The 22,118-nt window shown below is 46.2% G+C and overlaps 1 protein-coding gene across 2 annotated transcripts in view; it reads left to right on the top strand.

The window, feature by feature from the left end:
• Nucleotides 1–19,468, top strand: part of LOC147635267 (uncharacterized) — a 60,977-nt gene extending 41,509 nt beyond the window's left edge. For both annotated transcript variants that reach the window (XM_086802494.1, XM_086802495.1), the window contains exons 2-3: nt 18,945–19,089; nt 19,196–19,468. In XM_086802494.1, coding sequence (XP_086658620.1) covers nt 18,961–19,089; nt 19,196–19,303 — 237 coding nt within the window. In that variant the 5' untranslated portion in view covers nt 18,945–18,960 and the 3' untranslated portion in view covers nt 19,304–19,468. The remainder of the gene's footprint in view (nt 1–18,944; nt 19,090–19,195) is intronic.
• The last annotated feature ends 2,650 nt before the right edge of the window (nt 19,469–22,118 follow it).

Here is a 22,118-nt window from a genome sequence, read left to right as displayed (position 1 = left end):
GTGTTCTCGAAACTTGATTTAAAGAGTGGGTACCACCAAGTGAGGATTGTGGAGAGGGACATCTCCAAGACAGCCTTCCGTATGGAACGGGCCCACTATGAATTTGTGGTCATGCCATTTGGCTTGACGAACGTCCCAGCTACATTTAACCGCATGATGATGCGTGTTTTCCGAGATTTGATTGGAAAGTGTGTTCATATTTCTGGACGACATACTGGTATTTTCAGCTACGGTTGAGCAGCATGACATTGATGTGGAGAAAGTCCTAAGTTGCTGGGAAAGCAACGAGCTCTACGTCAATGAAAAGAAGTCGGAATTTATCTGCTCTAGGTGCATTACTTGGGATACATAATTAGTGCAGAAGGCATTCGACTTGATCCGGCTAAAGTGGCCGAGATTGTCAATTGGGAAATACCTCAGAGACTGCCTATGACATCAGATCCTTTGTGGGTATATGCCAGGCATACTCCACCCACATAGATAAGTTTTCTGATCTGTCGGCGGATCTCACCGATTTGCTAAAGGGTGTGAAGACAAGAAGGCAAAAGATTCGCATGACTCCACGAGCGTTGAAGGCATTTAAGAACCTCAATGTGGCTTTATCAGAAGCGCCTTGTTTAGCACTTGGCTCGTGGGACGAGCCATTTCAGGTGATCACCGATGCGAGTAACATCGCAATTGGCGGTGTGTTACACCAGAATGGTCATCCAGTAGCTTACATGTCTCGTAAGTTACTGCCCGCAGAAAAAAACTACTCAGTCTATGATCGTGAACTCCTAGCAGTTATAGAGGCCTTCAAACATTGGAAACATTTTCTTTATGGCTGTGACTTTGAGGTTCGCACTGACTATCAAGCATTACGTTGGATTCAAACAATGCCAAGTGCAGAGTGGAGTGATCGACAACACCGCTGGAGTCAGATATTCTAGCAATTGTGTGGTATGTGTCACGTGCGTCCCGCACTTGGATGCCACATAGACATATCTGTAAAGAAGGTGCAGGACCTGGGATGGTGATCTAGTCCCATGTGAGCTTAGTCCGGTACGAGTCAGCCAGGGATCCATATCAGTCGTCCGAGGTCAGGTGTGCATTGTCCTGCACATGAGTCCAAGGTCAGGTGTGCACTGTCCTGCACATGAAACAGTGCCAGTCCGCGCTATTGTCAGAATACGCAACGGAGATGATGACCAGATCTGGGAACACAAGAGCAAAACGCATGCAGAAAAAAACAGCACAAGAGAGAGAGAGATGTAGGCGTGTAACTCTGCTCTATATACACAAGAAGATCCCGGGTACGATACACAAATGGTATGGGGGCAGGGGGCCTATTTATATGCCCCCATATGAGCAGTCGGCCCGCTGAAAAAGGCACTCCATGACTGCATCATCAGTCGGCCAACAATAAACGAGGCCCACGACTGCATACATCCAGTTGGCCAGCAATACAGAGGTCCACGACTGCTGTTGGGCAGTCGGCCAGTCACATGTCTGCTGATGGGCCAGTCAGTCAGCCAGCCACTCAGTGCTCCTGCCAACCTCTGGCATCCCTCCACACCACTGGAAAATGGAAAAAATAGGAAAAAAATACGGGGAGTGAGGAAAAATGATAAAACACCTCATAAGGGCGGGCACACCCACAACAAAGGCCCTGGTGTATAAAACTAGACAGGAGATGACTTCTAACACCCCCTCTCAGCTCCTGGCTGTGAAACCAACCACAGGGAGCTGGGGTGCCGCCTGAGCAAATCCTCAGAGAGCGACTTCGTGAAGAGGTCCACCGTACTGTCCTCCGTCGAACAGAACTCTAGCAAGATGTCATCAGCAACGATCTGTTCACGAACAAAGTGCCTCTGGATGACCATGGGTTCCTCTAGTGGAAGCCCAAACCTGCAATGCAACCTCTGCATCCTCACCACCTCACAAGCAGCATCACAAGCAGCCCGGTACTCTGCCTCTGTGCTCAACAAGGCAAAAGATGACTGCTTCTCACTGCTCCATAAACTGCTCCTGGGCCTGAAGTAGATCTCCTCGTGTTCGGATCTCCTCCCCAAACTGAGTCACTCCAACCGTGGAGTCGGACTCCATCCAACAATCCCCCTCCTGTGTACAAGAGTCCATGATCCTTCGCATGCCGCAGAAACCACAGGAAACGCAATCCTGCCTCCCAAAGAGTCATCTGCAACCATGAGCTCAACTGCCTCATCAGGAAGCTCCCGTCCAATCTGGTGTCCATCAACCAGATCAACGAACCATTCTGCTTCTGAGTCAAAGAGGCATCACACTGCTCACAAGGATCAACACCTGTTACGGTGCAAAAACAAGTCCTGGAAACCTGATGAAGACCACACAAGGCCTTCTGAAACGTGTCAACTACCCCCTCTGTTGGGGTAAAGGCATTATGCCCACCCTTAGAGTGTGTACAAGCCCATAAGGTAAAGGCATTATGCCCACCCTTATAGTGTGTACAAGCCCATAAGTTTTATAGTACATAGTACACTTAGTACTTTTAATGTACTAAGTGCACTATGTGTACTAGAGCAAATATACATGTGTGATAGGGAAGTCACACACTCCTACTTTGTGAGTTGACTTATCCCCACATGTCTCTCTCTCTCTCTCCCTTCTTCTCTGTGTGTCTCCCACATGAAACCCTAACTCTTTCAGCTAAGCTTCTTTAGCTCCCTTCACCCTCTGAATCCGGAACCACAAAGCCTGGAGTATGCACCTTCTTCTGCAAGTAATCAACTGCCACCTGCCTGGCTTTCCGAAAGGTCCCCATGGAGAGAACATCCTCATCTACTGGAGGTTCTTTGTCCCGAACACTACGAGACATCAGAGCATAAGTGACTTGTTCAGTTTCCTCTGACTGACGAACACAAGAACCACCAACATCAGTACTGGAGAGTTCTTGCCAACTGCTGCCATCTACTGGTAAGATATCCACCATCTGGTCCCGGAAAGCCTGTACCTGCAGCGTATCCACACTTAAGTGGCCATTACCAGACTGCCACTCATCACAAACCTGAGGACCTGGGAGAGAGAGTTCTGAAAGCTTGTAAACTCCATTCTCCACTCCGCCTTCCCAAACCACTTGGCCTGTTGCTTTGTCCCGGAGAGCAACAAAATGCTCATCAAACTCCACCCGTACGCCAGTCTTGCAAACCTAATGCACTGACAACAGATGAAAACCAAGTGTCGGAACATACAACACCTACGAGGAATGCTTCCCCCCTCTGCCATTGGGAACTATCTCCATCCTGCCCTCACTGTGAACTGGGATAGTGGACGTATCCCCAGTAAGAATGTGACCAGAACACCTGCAGAGATCTTGTAAACCGGAACGAGAAGGAGTCATGTGCCTGGAAGCACCACTATCTAGAATCCACTCCCGAGTATCCGTTGCGGAGAGTCCTCCAATCTCCTCCCTGCTTGAAGAAAATGAAACATCGGTGTCCACCACCTCTAGGTGCACAAAAACCGGAGTCTTCATGATTGCTGCTGAGGAATCTTCATCCTTCTCGATCTTCCGCTTGGGACACTGCCTCCAATAGTGGCCTTTCTCGCCACAATCATTACAGGTCCTCTCTGCCTTCAGTTTCTCGCGGTCAGTAACGGACTTCTTCTCAGAAGACTTCTCCGACGAAGCCTTCCCTTTGCCCGTGTTACGGCCTTTCGACCGTTGGCCAGTTAAGGCCTCCAAACCTCCACCCTGAGGAGGGTTCGTGAATCGTTCCTCTTGGTCCAGGACCATGGGCACAAGCTCCTCCCACATGATGGTGCTGAGCCTGCCACTGGTAATCAAAGACGAGTAAAATGCTGAGTACGAAGAGGGCAAATGTGACAGCAACGTGATGGCCATGTCCTTTGACGATATCTCCTTCCCAGCCTGAAGAACTTCCTGCTGAAGAGCCTACAGCTTGTTAATATGCTCCCGCATCGTCGACAACTTTGCAGGGTTCATAACCCGCATCTGTACTTCCAAGGAAATCCTCTTCATGGGCCATACCCTGTTGTAAAGAGAGGCCAAATGCTGCCATATACCTCTGGCCAGCGTCATATGCTTTACATGATTGATTACCTATGGTGTGCAGTCGAGAAAGATAAACGAACGGACCCTGGCGTTGACACGATCCCACATCTGTGTCTGAGCCTCCCGGTCCTTTCGGATTGACGGTAACTCCCCTTCATCTACTTCCGGCCGTGGAACACCAACAACGACGAAATCAGCGAGGTCGTAAGACTCCAGAACAGATTCCATCATAACCTTCCATATGCCATAGTTGCTCCCATCCAACTGACGGTCCACCGGGAACGTGGGGAGTGTCGGGATCTTCACATGCCTCTCGGCCATCTCAAACAGATCTGCTATTGCGGGGATGTACTCTGAAAAGGGTGGGTGGGTGGGAACAAAGAAGAACTAATACCTGCAAGTGGCTGTCCAGCAAATCAGCCCGCCACCCTGTTGCTTCTCCTCTTCCCGAACAGTCCAAAACAGTCCACCAATCAGCCACACAACAGTCCCCCTCTTGCTCACACAAATCCCAAGAACTATCTAGAGCCTAGGGCTTTGATACCATGTCAGAATACGCAGCGGAGATGATGACCAGATCTAGGAACACGAGCAAAACGCATGCAGAAAAAAACAGCATAAGAGAGAGAGAGATGTAGGCGTGTAACTCTGCTCTATATACACAAGAAGATCCCGGGTATGATACACAAATGGTATGGGGGCTGGGGGCCTATTTATATGCCCCCATATGAGCAGTCGGCCTACTGAAAAAGGCACTCCACGACTGCATCATCAGTCGGCCAGCAATAAATGAGGCCCACGACTGCATACATCCAGTCGGCCAGCAGTACAGAGGTCCACGACTGCTGTTGGGCAGCCAGCCAGTCACACGTCTGCTGATGGGCCAGTCGGCCAGCCACTCAGTGCTCCTGCCAACCTCTGGCATCCCTCCACACCACTGGAAAATGGAAAAAAATAGGGAAAAAATACGGGGAGTGAGGAAAAATGATAAAACACCTCATAAGGGCGGGCACACCCACAACAAAGGCCCTGGTGTATAAAACTAGACAGGAGATGACTTCTAACAACTGTGAGTCTCCCTTTGGAATGATGTCAGTGATTCTGTGTATCTGGTACGGTACCAGATGCCAGATCACTGTGTAGTTAGTTAGAGTTTGCTTTTACAGCAAGGGGCCAGCCCATAGGGCTACCCCAAGTCTTAGTGTGGGCATGGGGATGGTGTGAAACCACCACCATGAGGGCCAGGAAGGCCCTGGCTGAACCCAGCAGCCATTGAGGGGCTGTAGGACAGCCCTAGGGGCAGGCTAAAGGCAGACATTTAGGAGATGCAGCCTTTGTATGGCTGTAGGGCAGGTATGGGGCTGCCCATACAGGCTGCCCAGCCCTCAGATTGTTTGGAAAAGCATTGTCCAGCCATGTAGAAGCATTTGCATAATGCCTAGCCAACAAGGGTAAGAAGCACTGGAATTTATGTGATTTTTTCAGCATTAAATGCTGAAATACTCAGTCGTGGGACATTTAATGCTGGCCGCCTGGACTTCAGCTGGCCGACTGCTCTAGGTGTAGTAGTATAAATAGGAGAGTCCATAATCCCATCAGTTCATCTCATTTCTCACCAAGAGCTCAAGCATAAAGGGGCTAGACAAGCCAAGAAGGTGCCAAGCAAAGGGGTGAAGGACTGCAGGTCAAGGGCAGGGAATTCCCAGCCAAGAAAGGTCAAGATTTTTGTATTTTCTTTTCAGATTACATCATTCTAATAAAGCAAATACACCATCCGTGGTGGGGGCCCTATAGAGGGTATTTGGGACCCAATACCGTGTCCCCTCCATCTCTCCCTCTCTCTCTCTCTCTCTCTCTCTCTCTCTCTCTCTCTCTCTCTCTCTATTTTCTGCACATCTTCATTCAGTTTTTTGTGCGGTAATTCCGTCGCGAAAAGAGTGCTGATTTTCGAGCATTGAAGTTACCGATCCTCTCCGAAGCTTCCGCATGTTATAGTGGTATCAAAGCCTACTTCAAGTTGGTTTTCAGATGCCAGTGGACTACCCTTTTCGGAGTGACTCCTGTCCCTTGAAGGACGGTTGGTTTTCAGCCTCCGGAAGCCTCCGGACATCTCCACACAAATAGTGGATGGTCAGATTACGTTGCGGAAAGGAAGTGCTTTTTTCCGCTATGGCGAGCTTCGACGACGAGAGAGACCAAGAACCATGGGACCAGAGTGCACCAGGCAACCCAGCTAGGGCACCAGGCTTGAGTGTTACAGATATGTTCCAGCAGATGATGCGAGCAATCGCAGACTTGACAACCAAGTCGGACCAGCAGAAGGCGCAGATCTTGGCTCTGGAAGAGCGTACCCGTTCTCCAGCGTCGCGTTTTCCATCTCCTCCTCCCTCTTTTTCCGTATCCCAGATTCCAGATCCTCGACACAGGGACCCTTTCGCAAGGTCAGAGCTCTTTGCTTGAGTTGCAGATGCATGCATTGGAGATCCCACAACGTGAAGACGAAGCCATGCGACGCGTGGAGCACGAGCGTTACCTAGTAGCTTTGGATGCCAGATTGACACTAGCGGCGCCCTCGAATCATTTTCCCGAGAAAATGAATCAGTAAGTATAATGGTAAACTCGATCCCACAACTCTCTATTCATGGTTACATCAGTTTGAAGCTTACTTTGCCACAGTTAGAAAGACAGATACTGACAGAGTGATCTTAGCCAGTTGGTAGTTGGAAGGTGAGGCCATTCCTTGGTGGACTCAGTGGGCTCATGCCCACACCAGAGTAGGTATGGCAGCTTATGTGTGGAACGAGTTTGTAAAGCCATATGCAGGTCCTATCGCTTCAAAAGTCAAAGACGAAGCGGAACCAGATATAGTTGATGAAGCAGAAGTTACGGTTCCAGAACAGATCCTTCTGCACCGTTTCAAGCATGGCTCAGGCCGAAGACAAAGACAGTTCCTCACGAAGTTTCAGGACCGAGGGACCCACGAAGCGGTATAGCTCGACGAAGAGTTTTTTGTATACTATCCGGCGTTATTGACAGATTATTTGGAGGCTATGTAGCTTCCGTCAAGTTAAGCATAAGGGGATGTCACGTGCATCTCGCACTTGGATGCCACGTAGACATATCTGTACAGAAGGTGCAGGACCTGGGATGGTAAATTGGTCCCATGTGAGCCTAGTCTGGGACGAGTCAGCCAGGGATCCATCTCAGTCGTCTGAGGTCAAGTGTGCATTGTCCTGCACAGGAGTCCAAGGTTAGGTGTGCACTGTCCTGCACATGAAACAGTGCCAGTCCGTCTGTGAGTCTCCCTTTGGAATGATGTAAGTGATTCTGTGTATTTGGTATGGTACCGGATGCCAGATCACTGTGTAGTTAGGTAGGGTTTGCTTTTTGAACAAGGGGCCAGCCCATAGGGCTACCCCAAGTCTTAGTATGGGCATGGGGATGGTGTGAAACCACCCCCATGAGGGCTAGGAAGGCCCTGGCAGGGCAAGTTTCGGGCAGCCCATACAGGCTGCCCAGTCTCCAAGGCAGTCTAGATTCAGTGCCCAGCCCATCTAGAATCATGTGCATGATGCCCAGCCAGCCATGAAATGATGCGCAGCTTTTTATGTGTTTTTTCCAGCATTTAATGCTGATTTACAGTCTTGGGCAAAAAAGTGAACTGGCCGCTGGATAAGAGCTAGCCGACTGCTGTTTATGAGAAGTATAAATAGGAGAGCCACAATCCCATTGTGTTATCTCATATTTCACCAAGTGCTCAAGCAATCCAAGGAGCCAAGACAGCCAAGGGCTTGCTAACGCAAAGGGGTGAAGGACTGAAGGTCAAGTTAGGCATGTACACGGAGGCACAAGACCCAACGGAAAGCCAAGTCCACAGTATCACATGAGTGGCATCAAGCCCCGGCATATACAATTGCCATGGACACCAGTCCAATGTACATACATGATAAGAAAGCACGGGTGGACCGATTGGGTGGCCAAATGGTGACAGAGATTGTCTCGAAGAAAAATCTTCTGGAAATTTTCATGAAGAGCCAACTTCTCGGAAGCACTGGCCACCGTCTGGAAAGTCTGGATGTATATCATCGCACAATGTGCACCTTTCCTGATTGCTCGTTTAGCCTGCAAGTGGCTTATGAGTGGAAAGTTCGGAATTCCTGGCTCACACTTAATGGTCACTGGGGCCTTTGACACATTCCGACTAATCTGAAAAGTGTGCTTGTCCCACTTGACATCAGGAAGGAACTTGTGAAACCACTGAATGCCCAATATTATGTCTGCTCCTACAAGAGGGGCAACCATAAAATCACACACAAACTCTATGCCTTGGATAACTAACTTAGCACCTAGAGCTTCATACTTGACGCTCGTTGTCATGCCTGTGCTAAAACCGTCAACTTGCTTGTCCACCGAAGTCAGTCCAGAAGAGATCCAAGGCCCCGCCAGTTTGTCTCTCACAAGACCGCAGTCATGACATCAGCTGAATATCGAGAATTTCAAAAGTTCAAAAGGTATCTTCAAGATGAAGAGTTCCTAGCTTGGAGACCCAAGAAGGAACAAGACTACAGAAGACCCCAATGTTCGAAGACTTTATCAAAGACCAGACCACCGAAGCCGAAGGTGTGGAAGCCGCCAAAGCTTACCTACGAGGTAAAGGGGTTTCCTTTCGAGAAGAACCCAGAGCCACTCGATCCATCACTTATGGAGGACAGAGAGAAGCTACCCCTAGACCCGCTATATCAGATGCAGCCTCTTCCGGCCAAGCAAAAGAGAAGAAGGCAAAGGAGCCTTCAACCGGCAAAGCAGACTTCAAGCCAGGAGAGAAAAGCGTAAAGTTTGATACCTTTTATGGAAAGCAGGACACTTAGAAAGCTCTATCCTTCATCAAACAGTTTGACGCTGCCTTTGGAGGAGAGGACTTCTCCGAAAAGTCCAAACTCCGCACGGTTCGTATGAAGTTGAAAGATGCGGCCTTGAATTGGTGGGTAAAGGTGGTCCAAGAAGGGACCGAACCTACCTCATGGGCTGATTTCAAAACCATGTTCAACAAGAAGTTCCTTCCCGCTACCTTTGAAGCAGATGTACAAAAGGAATGGGACGAGGTAAAGCAAAAAGCGGGAGAAAGTGTGGCAACATATCTTAATAACTTCTTAGCCGTCTCATTGAAGTTTACCTCATATACTCCTATTCCACCATTGATGGAAATGTGAAAGTTTGTAAATGGATTGCAACCAAAGCTTTATCAAGCAATCGCGCTGCACACTTGTTTGGGACTAACAGGTGGTCGTATGGATTTTGCATGTGGTAAGTGTATTTTCCAATTCTAATTTATTATTTTAAGTCATGTTACTAAGGTTCATGAAGACAGATTCACACGACCGCAGGGTTGGAGATGTCCCAGGACAACCAAATCCCCCAGTTGGGCACTATGATGGGGGGGCTACCATTTGGAAGGGTCACAGGACACGGGCACCCAGATTGTGCATGGAATTATCAAGTTTGGGCCATTTAAGAGAGAAAAAACAGTTATAAGTGACTTTCAGGTATTTTTGGCAATTTTATTAAAAAAAGAGCTCTATCTTCAGTGAAAAAGCGGATCGCGACTCATCGCGCGGGGTTTTTCAAGACAACAAGACTTGCAGAAATACCTCGTTTTGCATGCCATTTGATCCTGGCTGTTGGGTGTTGGACTCACACACTCACACACACAAACCTGCACATTAGGGCTAGGTGCAGGGTAGAGAAGCTCACACACAGAAATGAGAGAGAGAGACAGAGAGCCAAAAGTGTGGTATCCACAAAATGCAAGTCAACCCTTGCATGTGTGCCACATCCATATAATATAGAAGTACAAAATATTATATGTTAGAGTGTCCTTTCACACTTGATGTCCAAGGGGAAAAACCACATGGGAAAAAGTGCCTTGGTTAAGCCCTGTTCACACATAGCACTACCATAAGTGAGCATATGCCTACAAATCCCCCCTGTAGTGGAAGTGTGAACCTGTACAAGGTAGCAGATCACTCTCTGTATGAGAGTAAGCCCAAAGCTTTGCGAAAAGCTTCAAACTTTTCTCGAGGTAAAGCCTTTGTGAATAGATCTGCAACATTATCCTGTGTAGGGCAATAAGATAAACTGATCTCCCCTGCATGTAGCCTCTCTCTGACATAGTGATAATGAATCTCTATGTGCTTGGTACGTGCATGAAATACTGGATTTCGTGCCACGGCCATAGCACTCTGGCTATCAGTGAGAATGGTGGTGGGTGTCTGCTGACACTCACGAAGATCAGCCAGTAGTCTCCTCAACCATACACAATCTACTGTAGCTATAAAGACTGCCCTGTACTTAACCTCACAAGTAGATGTAGCAACAGTGGGTTGCTTTTTACTCAACCAAGATATGCATGAGCTGCCAAGAAAAAAACAATTCCCACTAGTGGATTGCCTGGTATCATAATCACCAGCCCAATCTGAATCACTGTATGCATAAAGCTGCAAGCTGCCCCCCCTGGGATAGAACAAACCAAGATCCAGGGTACCCTTAAGATATTGAAAAATGCGTTTGACTGCTTGCCAATGCTTTGTGCCTGGGCTGTGCATGAATTTGCTCAACAAAGACACCCCAAAAGATATGTCTGGCCTCGTGTTACACAAGTAAATGAGGCATCCCACTGCCTGGCTGTAAATGCCGGCCTCAAAAGGCTCTCCAATATCATGCATAGTAAGCCGTACACCTGGTTCTACCGGAGTAGAAATGGGCTTACATTCATCCATGTGAAACCTTTTTAGCAAACTTTTTATGTACTTAGTTTGCTGCATAACAATGCCATCATCTGTATGCATAAACTGTATGCCAAGATAGTAGTGTAAAGGCCCCAAATCTGACATATCAAATTCAGCTTTCAAATCAGCTTTGAAATCTGAAATTTGTGCTTTGCTTGTACCTGTAATGAGCATGTCATCTACATACAAGATGACTATGAGAATATCGGAATTGGTTTTCTTCACATATAATGTGCTTTCAGCTGGACTATTCTCATAACCTTGGCTGGTTAGATGAGCATGTATCTTATCATACCAAGCTCTTGGAGCTTGCTTTAACCCATACAATGCTTTGTGCAACCTGCATACTTTATGTTCCTCACCAGGAACTACAAAACCAATGGGCTGATTTACATATACTTCCTCCTGTAAATCCCCATTTAAGAATGCAGTTTTGATATCCAATTGATGCACTTTCCATCCTTTATGGGCAGCCAATGCAATCACTGATCTTATTGTGGTCATTCTCGAAGTAGGAGCAAAAGTCTCTTCATAATCTATTCCCTTTTTTTGGGAGTAGCCTTTAGCCACAAGTCTTGCTTTGTACCTGTCAATAGTACCATCAGACTTTCTTTTGACTTTGTACACCCACTTTGTTCCAATTACATGCTTGCCTTTAGGCATATCCTCAAGATCCCATGTATTATTCTTCATGATAGAAGAAATTTCAGCTTGCATAGCTTGCAACCAATGCTCATTCTCATGTGCTTCTTCATAAGAAGAAGGCTCTTCTGAATCAAAGAGACCACCCATTGCGAATGCAGACTCCCCACGATGTACATTCAAAGCATGGCTGGAACTAGCCCTTGTTCTACCTGTGAGAGGAGTTGCAAGTTTGCTTTCTTGCAAAGTTTTCAGCAACCATCTTGGCATTGACTTGGCTGTGTCTATGGCTGTTTGCTCTTCCCTGACAAGATCTTCCACTTCTTCCATAGAAGGGGGCTGAATGGCTGGCTAGTCCACATGTTCTACATGTGGATTTTCTTGTGTAGGGGCTGGCTGATCTGAATCCCCTCTAATTGCAATGGGTAAAAGTCCATCAAACATGTCATGTAGGCCTGTATCATTGCTTTTATACAAGCTGACCATGGGCTGTTTTGAATTTTCAGCAAATACCACATCTCTACTCACAAAAATCCTTCGTGTAGTTGGATTATAAAGACGGTATCCTTTGCTTTCATTGCTGTAGCCCACAAAAATGCATTTAATTGCTTTGTCATCAAGCTTTGTTCGGAGTTGTTCTGGCACATGTGCATATGCCAAACACCCAAATGTACGCATATAATCCACAGTTGGCTTTCGGCTATACCAAGCCTCAAATGGTGTTATGGTTTTCAAAGCTTTTGTTGGACACCTGTTCAACACATGAGTTGCACACATTATACCTTCCATCCAAAATTTGTGAGGCAACTTTTGTGCTTTCACCATGCATCTTGCCATCTCCATGAGAGATCTATTTTTCCTTTCAGCTACACCGTTCTGCTGCGGTGTATAAGGCACAGTACATTGGTGTTGGATGCCCTTTTGAAGCATATAATCCTTGAATGCATTTGACATGTATTCTCCACCTCTATCTGAGCGGAGTGTTTGGATTTTACATCCACACATATTTTCAGCCATTGCTACAAAGTGTCGAAAGCATGTAAACACATCTGCTTTCGCTTTCAAAGGGTAAGCCCAAGCAAACCTGGAGTAGTCATCAATGAATGTGACAAAGTAAAGATGCCCCCCTATGGATGGTGTCCGCATTGGACCACATACATCACTATGTATGAGCTGTAATTTACTTTCAGCTCTAACAGCTCCATCTTTGGGGAATGGTTTTCGTTGTATCTTTCCCAAAATACACCCCTCACATACATGTCTTGGTGGAGACTCGAGGCGGCATATTATCAACCATATGATGCTTCTGCAAAAGCATCAAAGTCTGAAAATTTACGTGCCCAAAACGAGCATGCCATAGCTCTGCATCATGCATAGCAGGAGTGTGGGCAGCCACTGTATTTGCATCATAAGTGCGCTTGTCATAGCTGTCCAGCTTATACAAGCCTTTGTATCGTGTTCTAGAAGTGACTATGTCTAAAGCACCTGGTGTGTCACTAGTGCATGTGACCAAAAAAGTGTACTCTTCCTGGATTACATTAGCTGATTGCTGTGCTTTGTCATTCGAAGAGTCTGCTACTGCATTGCCTGCTTCTTTCTTTTTCTCTTTTGCAATCCGCTTCCTACATTCACTGATGTAGTGTCCAAGCTTATGGCAGTAGTGACATTTGCCCTTCTTTTTGGGCTTGTTTGCATCCCCTTTGTCAGACTTTTCACCACTAGAAGAGGGCTGTCCATGACCAGCCTTGCTAGACTGTTGTCCCCCCATGCTTAAAGCCTGGACACTACATTCACTGATGTAGTGTCCAGGCTTATGGCAGTAGTGACATTTGCCCTTCTTTTTGGGCTTGTTTGCATCCCCTTTGTCAGACTTTTCACCACTAGAAGAGGGCTGTCCATGACCAGCCTTGCTAGACTGTTGTCCCCCATGCTTAAAGCTCTTTGCTTTACCCTTATCCTTGGCTGTAAATGCCTTTTCTCCACCACGGTTGCTCGATAAGTTTGCTCTTGTTTGCTCTTCCTGCAAGAGTAAACCCACGAGCTCTTCAAAGGTGACGGGATCACCACCTCCTCTCATTGAGAGGTTGAGAGAGGTGTGAAAGCCCAAGTAGGAAGGCGGTAAAGAATGAAGAGTGTTGGTAACCATCTGTCTGTCTGGGATAACCTCATCAATGTTGAGCAATTGTTCCTGCAAATCTTTCACTTTGGTGAGATGATCTGCCATGGAGTCACCCTCATCCATAGAAAGAAGATCCAATTGCCTCTTCAAGTAGGCAACTCTTGCCTCGTTGCGTACCTGATACATTGCTTCCAATGTGTCCCATGCAGGCTTCGATGTCTTGCATGAACGAATGTGCGGAATATAAGTCCTTTTCACTGAAAGAGCTATCAATGACATGGCCTGTGCATCTCTAGAGTCCCATCTCTTCTGCTCTTGTGTGGGAGCAAGATCTACATCAGGAGCTCTTTGAGCACCTCCCCTTTGAGGCGTGGCTGGCTGTATGGTAAGTGGGCGTGTGTCATCACCACACACGATGCCCCAAAGCCCTTTGGCTACCAGCAAATTACGGATCATGAAACTCCAGAGGGAGTAGTTAGATCCATCCAGCTTGTCCTCCTGGGTGAGCACACCAAATACGTCTGTAGCATTCTGTGCCATGTCAACAAAGTATAACTGCAAGCAAACCAAGCACCAATGTGCACTGCCAGGCAACCAAATGTCCTGTGCAAATGTATGCCTGCAAACCAAAGCAAGTGTAAACCTGCACCAAATTGTCCAATTACACACAATGTGTATACATACGCGACAAATCGCAGCTGTAATGCCTAATTACATGCTCCAATCAGAAAATCCCCAATTTGTATGCACTCCAATCGCTTCAATGTGCATCTAATTGGCCAATTTTTACAAAAGCCCCAAATTTCTGCAAATGTAAGAGGTTCAATTTGCCAATTTTGACCTCAATTTTGAAAACCCCCAAATTTCTGCAAATGAGAGAGGTTCAATTTGCTGATTTTGACCTCAATTTCAAAAACCCCCAAATTGCAGGCAAAGCAACATGCCCAATTTTCAATTTGTCCTGAAATTGAGAAATCCCCCAATTTGCCTGAATCCACCACTTGCAAGCTTTCAAATCTTCCTTTGTTTTCTTTTTCTTTTTTTTTTTTTGTTTGCTGAAACAAAGGTCCCTGGGCAGCCGGGAAGACCTTGTTGAAGGGAGTCGTTGCAGGTGAAGGCGTTGGAGGGAGTCGATGTAATGTTAGGTGTTGTAGGGAGTCGTTGCAGAGGACGGATGTGGGCTCTGGGCGGTGGCGGACAGCAGAGGCGAAGCAAATGTCTACCAAATGTTCGAGTCGGAGTTGCTGGGCGTTGGTGTCGGGTGAACCAGAAGCGGACGCTCAGCAGACGTGCGTTGGAGTCGGCTAGGCGAGCAAGCGTGCTGGAGTCGGCTAGGCGAGCTGGAGTCGCTAGCGACGTGGTAGGCGGAGGCAGCAACTGTGGGCCAGCATGAAGGGCCCGGAACGGGTGAAGACGGCCGGTACGCGACGGTAGTTGCGAGGAGACGGCGTGCTGGTCGAGACAGAGCAGGACCGGCGAGCGAGCGAGCGAGCCGGTCGAGATGGCCTGAACGGAGACGTCGGCCAGCGGCTGCTGTGACGGAGCGCAGGGCGGCGACTGGAACGGAGACGGCGGACGGGAGCAGACGGAGACACCGGACGTGGTCGACGGCTGGAGCGCTGACGGCCAGGGTGACCGGAAGCGTGACGGAGCTGGTCGGCGCCGGCTGCAGAGGAGGTGCCGCCCGGGGAGGCTGGGCGGAGGTGGTGGGCTCCCCACTAGTGCCGCCCGTTTCTGGCGGCCGGACGGTGGAGCAACGACGGAATCTGACGGACGGAAAAACGCAGGTGACGGAATCCGACAGACGGAAAAACGCAGGCGACGGAATTTGGCAGCCTGTGGACGGAATTTCGCAGCAATTTTTCCAACAGCAGAATATCAGGGCCAGCTCCTAGCTCCCAGCTCCCAGCTTCCTGCTCTGATACCAAATGTTGGGTGTTGGACTCACACACTCACACACACAAACCTGCACATTAGGGTTAGGTGCAAGAGGGTAGAGAAGCTCACACACAGAAATGAGAGAGAGAGAGAGAGAGAGAGAGAGAGAGAGAGAGAGAGCCAAAAGTGTGGTATCCACAAAATGCAAGTCAACCCTTGCATGTGTGCCACATCCATATAATATAGAAGTACAAAATATTATATGTTAAGAGTGTCCTTTCACACTTGATGTCCAAGGGGAAAAACCACACGGAAAAAGTGCCCTTGGTTAAGCCCTGTTCACACATAGCACTACCATAAGTGAGCATATGCCTACACTGGCCCCTTCCTACCAAGCATCCTAAAGTTTTACCCCCCTTCTGAAGCTGTTCGTGCAGTCAGAATCTTCATCATCCATCATTGGGTCATCCTTGCTTGCTGTTTTTGTTGGTTGCTGGAACTATTACACTTTCTGGCACTTCTCTTCATGCAAGCGCATGCTACAGAGCTTATCGCTTGCTGATTTTCTGGTCATAACAGCCATTTGGCATGTTTTTTGGTGTTCTCTCTCTCTTGCATTATTCTACACTAGGGGAAGTATTTCTTACAAAACCTTGAAAGAAGCGCAAAAAGCCTTTGCAAGCCGAAGCTCTATATATGCTTTGGATGGTGGGTAAATCAAAGAATGAGAATCGAGACTCGTCTCAAAAGAAGAAGTTCAAAGGGGGATCTCAAGCAAGGAATGAGCCACAAGAGAAGAACAAAAATGAGGAAAAACTCCCATTGTACCAAAAGAAGCTATCCCGCAAGCAACTCCAGGATTATGTCAAAGAAGGTAAATGTTTCCAATGTGGAAAGAAAGGACATATGGCTGCAAAATGTCTTGATAAACCGAACCAAGAAGCCAAACCGCCCCAAAGTAATGCATTACCTAAAGAACTTCAACATCAGATGATACTCCACCAAAGCAGAGGCAACTCTTCAAAGCTTGGGACAAAGTGGCAAACCAACCTGTACTTATCCACTTTGATAGCGGTGCTACCCACCACTACATCCATCCACGAGTGGTTGAAGCCATGAACCTCCCTCCGGATAGGTTCGGAAATTCTATTACAGTAGGTGCTGCTTTTGAAGGAATGTCAGCCGAGGTGACTCCTATTTTGGGAAAGCTCCGCTTACAGATTGGAGACTATGTGGATCATGAGAATTTTGTGGTTGGTAAAATTGGACATTGTGATGTGATTTTGGGTATGCCTTTGCATAAGAAGATAGATCCGGCCATTGATTGGGCTAGAAATAAGATTAGGTTTCCTTTTAAAGACGAAAATGTAACTTTTGATGTAGGAGTTGAATTCCATTCCACTCATTAGTCATGTACAAGTTGCTAAAGCAATAAAGCAATCTATTTCCTCGTACTTGATATATGTAAGAGATCCAAAGGAATCTGAGGGTGATGAATCACTCTCAACTCTTGATCATGAAAGGAAAGGCTTCTTAAAAAAGTATAAGGATTGTTTTGCAGAGATTCTTCCAGGAGAGCTACCTCTAGAGAGACCAAAAGATCATAAGATTGACAGTATGCCAGGAAGTTCATCTCCTAATAGACCTCCTTATCGAGTGAGTCAGGCTCAACAAGAGGAGATTATGAAGCAAGTGACAGAGCTTTTGGAAAAGGGTTTGATTCGACCTAGCTCATCACCTTTTTGCTCCCTAGTTTTATTGGACTCTTTTCGCGACGGAAATTAACACACAAACTGAAAGGAGATGTGCAGAAAATAGAGAGAGAAGGGGGAGATGGAGAGGACACAGTATTGGGTCCCAATTACCCTCTGTAGGGCCCCCACCACGGATGGTGTATTTGCTTTATTAGAATGATGTAAATCTGAAAACAAATACAGGAAACTTGACCTTTTCTTGGCTGGAAAATCCTGCCCTTGACCTTCAGAAGTCCACCCCTTTGGTTGGCAATCTCCTTGGCTTGACTGGCCCTTGATTGGCTTGAGCACTTGGTGAAAACTGAGATGAATGATGGGATTATGGCCTCCACTATTTATACTCCTCAGGAGCAGTCGGCCAGCTGAAAAACAGGCTATGCCCCACGACTGGTGGAAATTCAGCAATAAATGCTGAATTAAATCTCAAAAAATACTGCCTTTTTTTCCTAACAAGCTGAAAGTGATGCGCCTGCTTCTGATTGGCTGGACACCACTTTTGTCCACAATCCCAAGGCTGGGCAGCCTGTATGGGCTGCCCCATACATGCCCTACAGCCATCTAAAGACTGTATGCTCCTGAAAATAGCCTTATCTTTGCCCTAAGGCTGTCCCACAGCCCTTCCATGGCTGGTGGGTCCAGCCTGGGCCTTCCTGGCCCTCATGGGGATGGTTTTCACACCATTCCCATGCCCATACTAAGCTCCGGGGTAGCCCTATGGGCTGGCCCCTTGTCCTAAACATAATCTACTCAGTGATCTGGCATCCGGTACCATACCAGATACACAGAACCACTGACATCATTCTAGAGGGAGACGTGTGTGTGAGAGAGAGAGAGAGAGTTCTTGGAATGGTTGCAGGTGAGTTATTTCTAACATGTCTGTCACTGGAACCAAGAAAAAGGGGGGGGGGGGGGGGAGGGGGTGTTACTTTCAGCTTGCCCTGTCTCAATCCAGAGTCAGTGAGGAGACACCCTCAGCTGACCAATAGCAATCCGTATGGCATAGGCAGGTCTTAATCCAGAGTAGGTGAGGAGACACCCTCAGCTGACCAATAGCAATCCGTATGGCATAGGCAGGTGTCTATAGAGATACCGGGGTTTCTCAATGAAAATATCCTCCGTAGCCACTGGCCCACAAGAACTGCTCCCTATAGAACTCAAACTCGTTGGAAGCTTTGGGGGTATCAACCATGTCCATGCTAGTGTGAAGCCACACATGAAATCTAGACGGATGATGTGGTTGATCCATCTGTAAACCGTCTAGTCATCTGTGAGTACCAAGACCTGCTGTCCCTCCTGTGCAAGCTGTCCGGAGGACTCAAATGCCAGTCTAGGGAGGCGGGCTCTGTCTAGTGTGTGAAATGTTAGTGAAAAGGGCATCAAGGACCCCAAGGGTACCGCTCGAAACTCGGCTAGAATGCACTTGATCATGCCGGAGAACATCATCACCTGTCCATCTATCCTCTCCCAAATCTGGCCCCTAACTTGATTCAAAAATGTCAGCAGAGGAGTGCATTTTTAATGCAGCCCAGATTGCACATACCCGGTACCTGCCCATGTGAATTCCCCTTCCTGGAAGCTGACTATGTACATGCGTGCTGTTACAGCATGAAATGATGCAACCTGTGGCATTTCAGCCCTCCTCTGTGTGTGTGTGTGTGTGTGTGTGTGTGTGTGTGTGTGTGTGTGAGAGAGAGAGAGAGAGAGAGAGAGAGAGAGAGTTCTTGGAATGGTTGCAGGTGAGTTATTTCTAACATGTCTGCCACTGGAACCAAGAAGGGAGTTTTGGAGGTCTTTAAGTTTGCCTGCTATGTTGGCATCCCAATTTCCATGATGGCACTCTTTGCCAACAATCCTGACAATTTGGAGAAGGTTATTCGTAATGTAAGTTGCATTCCTACCTATGCCATTGGTCAAGTTTTCCACCAGGTTTTGCCTTACTGGTTGTTCTTCTCATGTGTTGTTTTTTTCATCTTGATTTGAGTCACAGCGTTCCTATGTTGTGTATCCTCCCGAAGGCCCTCCACTGCCACCTCCAGAGGAGATCAGGGAAATGATTCGGAAAGGCAGGGCTGCTTCGGAGTCCTCCAAACAATGAGTTTTTGGTCTTGCCTTTCATGGGTTGTATCAGTTGGGAAGAGTCCTAAGGGATTATTTCACCATGAGGTTTCTAACTAAACTGAAAGGTTTGGGTGGTGGATTCTGAAGCTTGTAAAAAATCCTAGCTCCTGGAATTTAGTGTAAATATTGGGGTTTTTGTTTATGGAATTTTATGTTTTGAGATTTGGCTCTTGAGGTTGCATCTGTTTGGTTTTCTAAGAGGCATTGAATGGCTTTACGTAAGGACGTGCTATCACTTGTGCAGTTCATAATGTTATCGTTGATGTGATTTTTCTGCTTGAACCAAGTGACATGCGATTGGTTATGCAACTTTGTATCTACTCTTAGGTTGGGGATACAGCCAACCCTGCCTCCATTCAGGCTGCTTGTCAGGGATGGGCAGGCAAATGTGCCTAGCCAATGCTCCATGGGTGAGGAAAGTTGTTTATGTTTCGTTGCTGGGTGACTCTCTATGCTATCCAGTGCATACTTGAGGGAAATGATCATCTACTTTTGTGTCAAGTACACCAAATATGCATGTTACCTGATGATGGGTTTATGACTGAAGTCTAGTTTGTGTTTAGCATATGAACAGACTTCAGCTTGCAGTCAGCTAGCTTGTGGAATAGACAATCACTGTACCCAATCCATATTTGGGGGGGGGGGGGGGGGGGGGGGGGGGGGCATGACGACCCTAGAATAGTATCAGTTAAAAGGTGTTAATAGGGACCATTAATATTTTTATAAAACCCAATAAAGACAACCTCTGCACATAGGTGCAAATAGATTTGCATTCTGTTAGCAATCAACCCATTGTGAGTCATTAATCTATAAGCAAAAGCACCAAAAAGAGAAGTCCGCATGACCCTAGGTTCACGCCAGTCAAAAGGTGGTCCATCTGCAAGTTCTTGCGTATGGAAGGAAAGGGGCCTGTCTACAACTTTCTTTACATTAACGGACCCACACCACTCACCACCATGGAGATGCAGCTTCGAATGAAGAATTTTAATAATATACCACACCAAGGTCCTCGATCCAGCTATAGTGGCCACATGCTAGTTCTTCTAGCTTATCATTCTCATCCTTGAGGAGGTGCCAAAGAACCAATGGACAAACATCAATGCATAGGCTTCAACCTAAAATTTCACCAACAAATTGATCTCTACGGAATGATAAAATACCGATGGCCATAGGATGGTCACCTTTGAAGACATGGGTTTTGGAAACCCTTTGATATCATGCGGCAGTCTGGTTGTTGGCTTTTTTGCAAGCCCTTATCACATCATATGAGACCGACCGATTGTATCTTTGGCACCAATGCAGCTTGGTAAGTCTCACGTAGAAATTCATTCCCACGTTTACCATAATCCACATTTATCCAAAAACATTCTCTCTCAACACTTGCATATGCGAAGAATCAATACATCTATATCCAACCCGAGTTTGTGAAGATCTTGCATGAGAACTTGAGGAATTTGTATGATGATCACAAATACCGGCCCACTAATATTTGGAATACATAAGAAATATGGTTCTAGGGTTCAAGGGACAAGCGGATGAAGGTTCTTGCAACAAAGGGTCCATGGTCGTTTATGGGTTGACCATTGACTCGAGAGTGTGGATGCCAATTTTGTGCTTTATTAATGCTAAAAGGGCCAAGCCATTCTTGGGGTGAAGAGTTGGAGGTAATTATGTCCAAGATTGTGCATCAAAAGAAAGAAAGGAGGACATGGGAGCTCTTTCAGGCACGGCTATATCAATTCTGCAACGTCATCTTTGCCCAACTTGTTTACACGCATGCCCTTGTAGACCTTCCGAGGATTCTTTATCTCATTGCTCTTCTCAGATTCTGTATCAAATTCATTGTCAGGATTTGAAACAAATCTTGCATCCATCCATTCTCTCATGTCCAGCCAAAGACCGGGGTCTTTGGCTAATTTTCCCAGGGTGAGTGAAAGAACATCACTCATTCCCATTGTATCTTTTTGCCTTTTAGGATGGCCAAAGATAGGTGGTCAAATTGAAGTGATTGCGCCTTTTGAGTCCAATTTTTTTTTATCATTTATTATTGGTTGAAGCTGGAGAAATATCATCTAATGTAAGTAAACATTGAGAGTCCTAATGTCATAACAAAACCACCCTCTTTAGTGTATTTTTCATGAGTCAAATTGAGAAAAATAGGTTGTAATTTTGTTTAGCCTTGAATTTAAACATTCAAAATTTTGAAATTTTAATTATAAAATTGATTAACCTAGCATTTTTCTTATAAAAACCAGTTGAGATCCAAGGTCATCCTTTATTTCATTGGTTAGAAACAAAGTTAATTTCTAACACTAATTGATACCACCAACGTAATCAAATAGAACCAAATATTTTTGTTTTATTAAATGCGCATTATAAGCTTGTGAAGTCGTTATTTTTGTCTCATTAATGCCACAAATTCCAAGAAAAAAGCTTACTACAATTGAGTTGTCAATATTAGTATGGAAGTAATCACCAAATGTAGTGCTAGTTCGATATCATTCATTATGTGAAATGAATTTGTAAAGTTTAGATTCCTTCAAGCTTATAAAAGAGATAGGTAATAACATAACCATGCATAAGATATAATATAAAGTATGCGTGTGCATGTAAATGCATATATGAACACACACACACACACACACACACACACACATATATATATATATGTATATATATGTATATATGTATATATATGTGTGTATATATGTATGTATGTATGTATATATCTATATCTATATATACACACATATATATATACATACATATATATATACATATACATACATATA

Source organism: Cibotium barometz, chromosome 9, assembly GCF_041138505.1.
Source record: "Cibotium barometz isolate CiBa-2024 chromosome 9, ASM4113850v1, whole genome shotgun sequence".
Lineage (NCBI taxonomy): Eukaryota > Viridiplantae > Streptophyta > Polypodiopsida > Cyatheales > Cibotiaceae > Cibotium > Cibotium barometz.
This window is presented reverse-complemented; position numbering and strand designations above follow the sequence as displayed.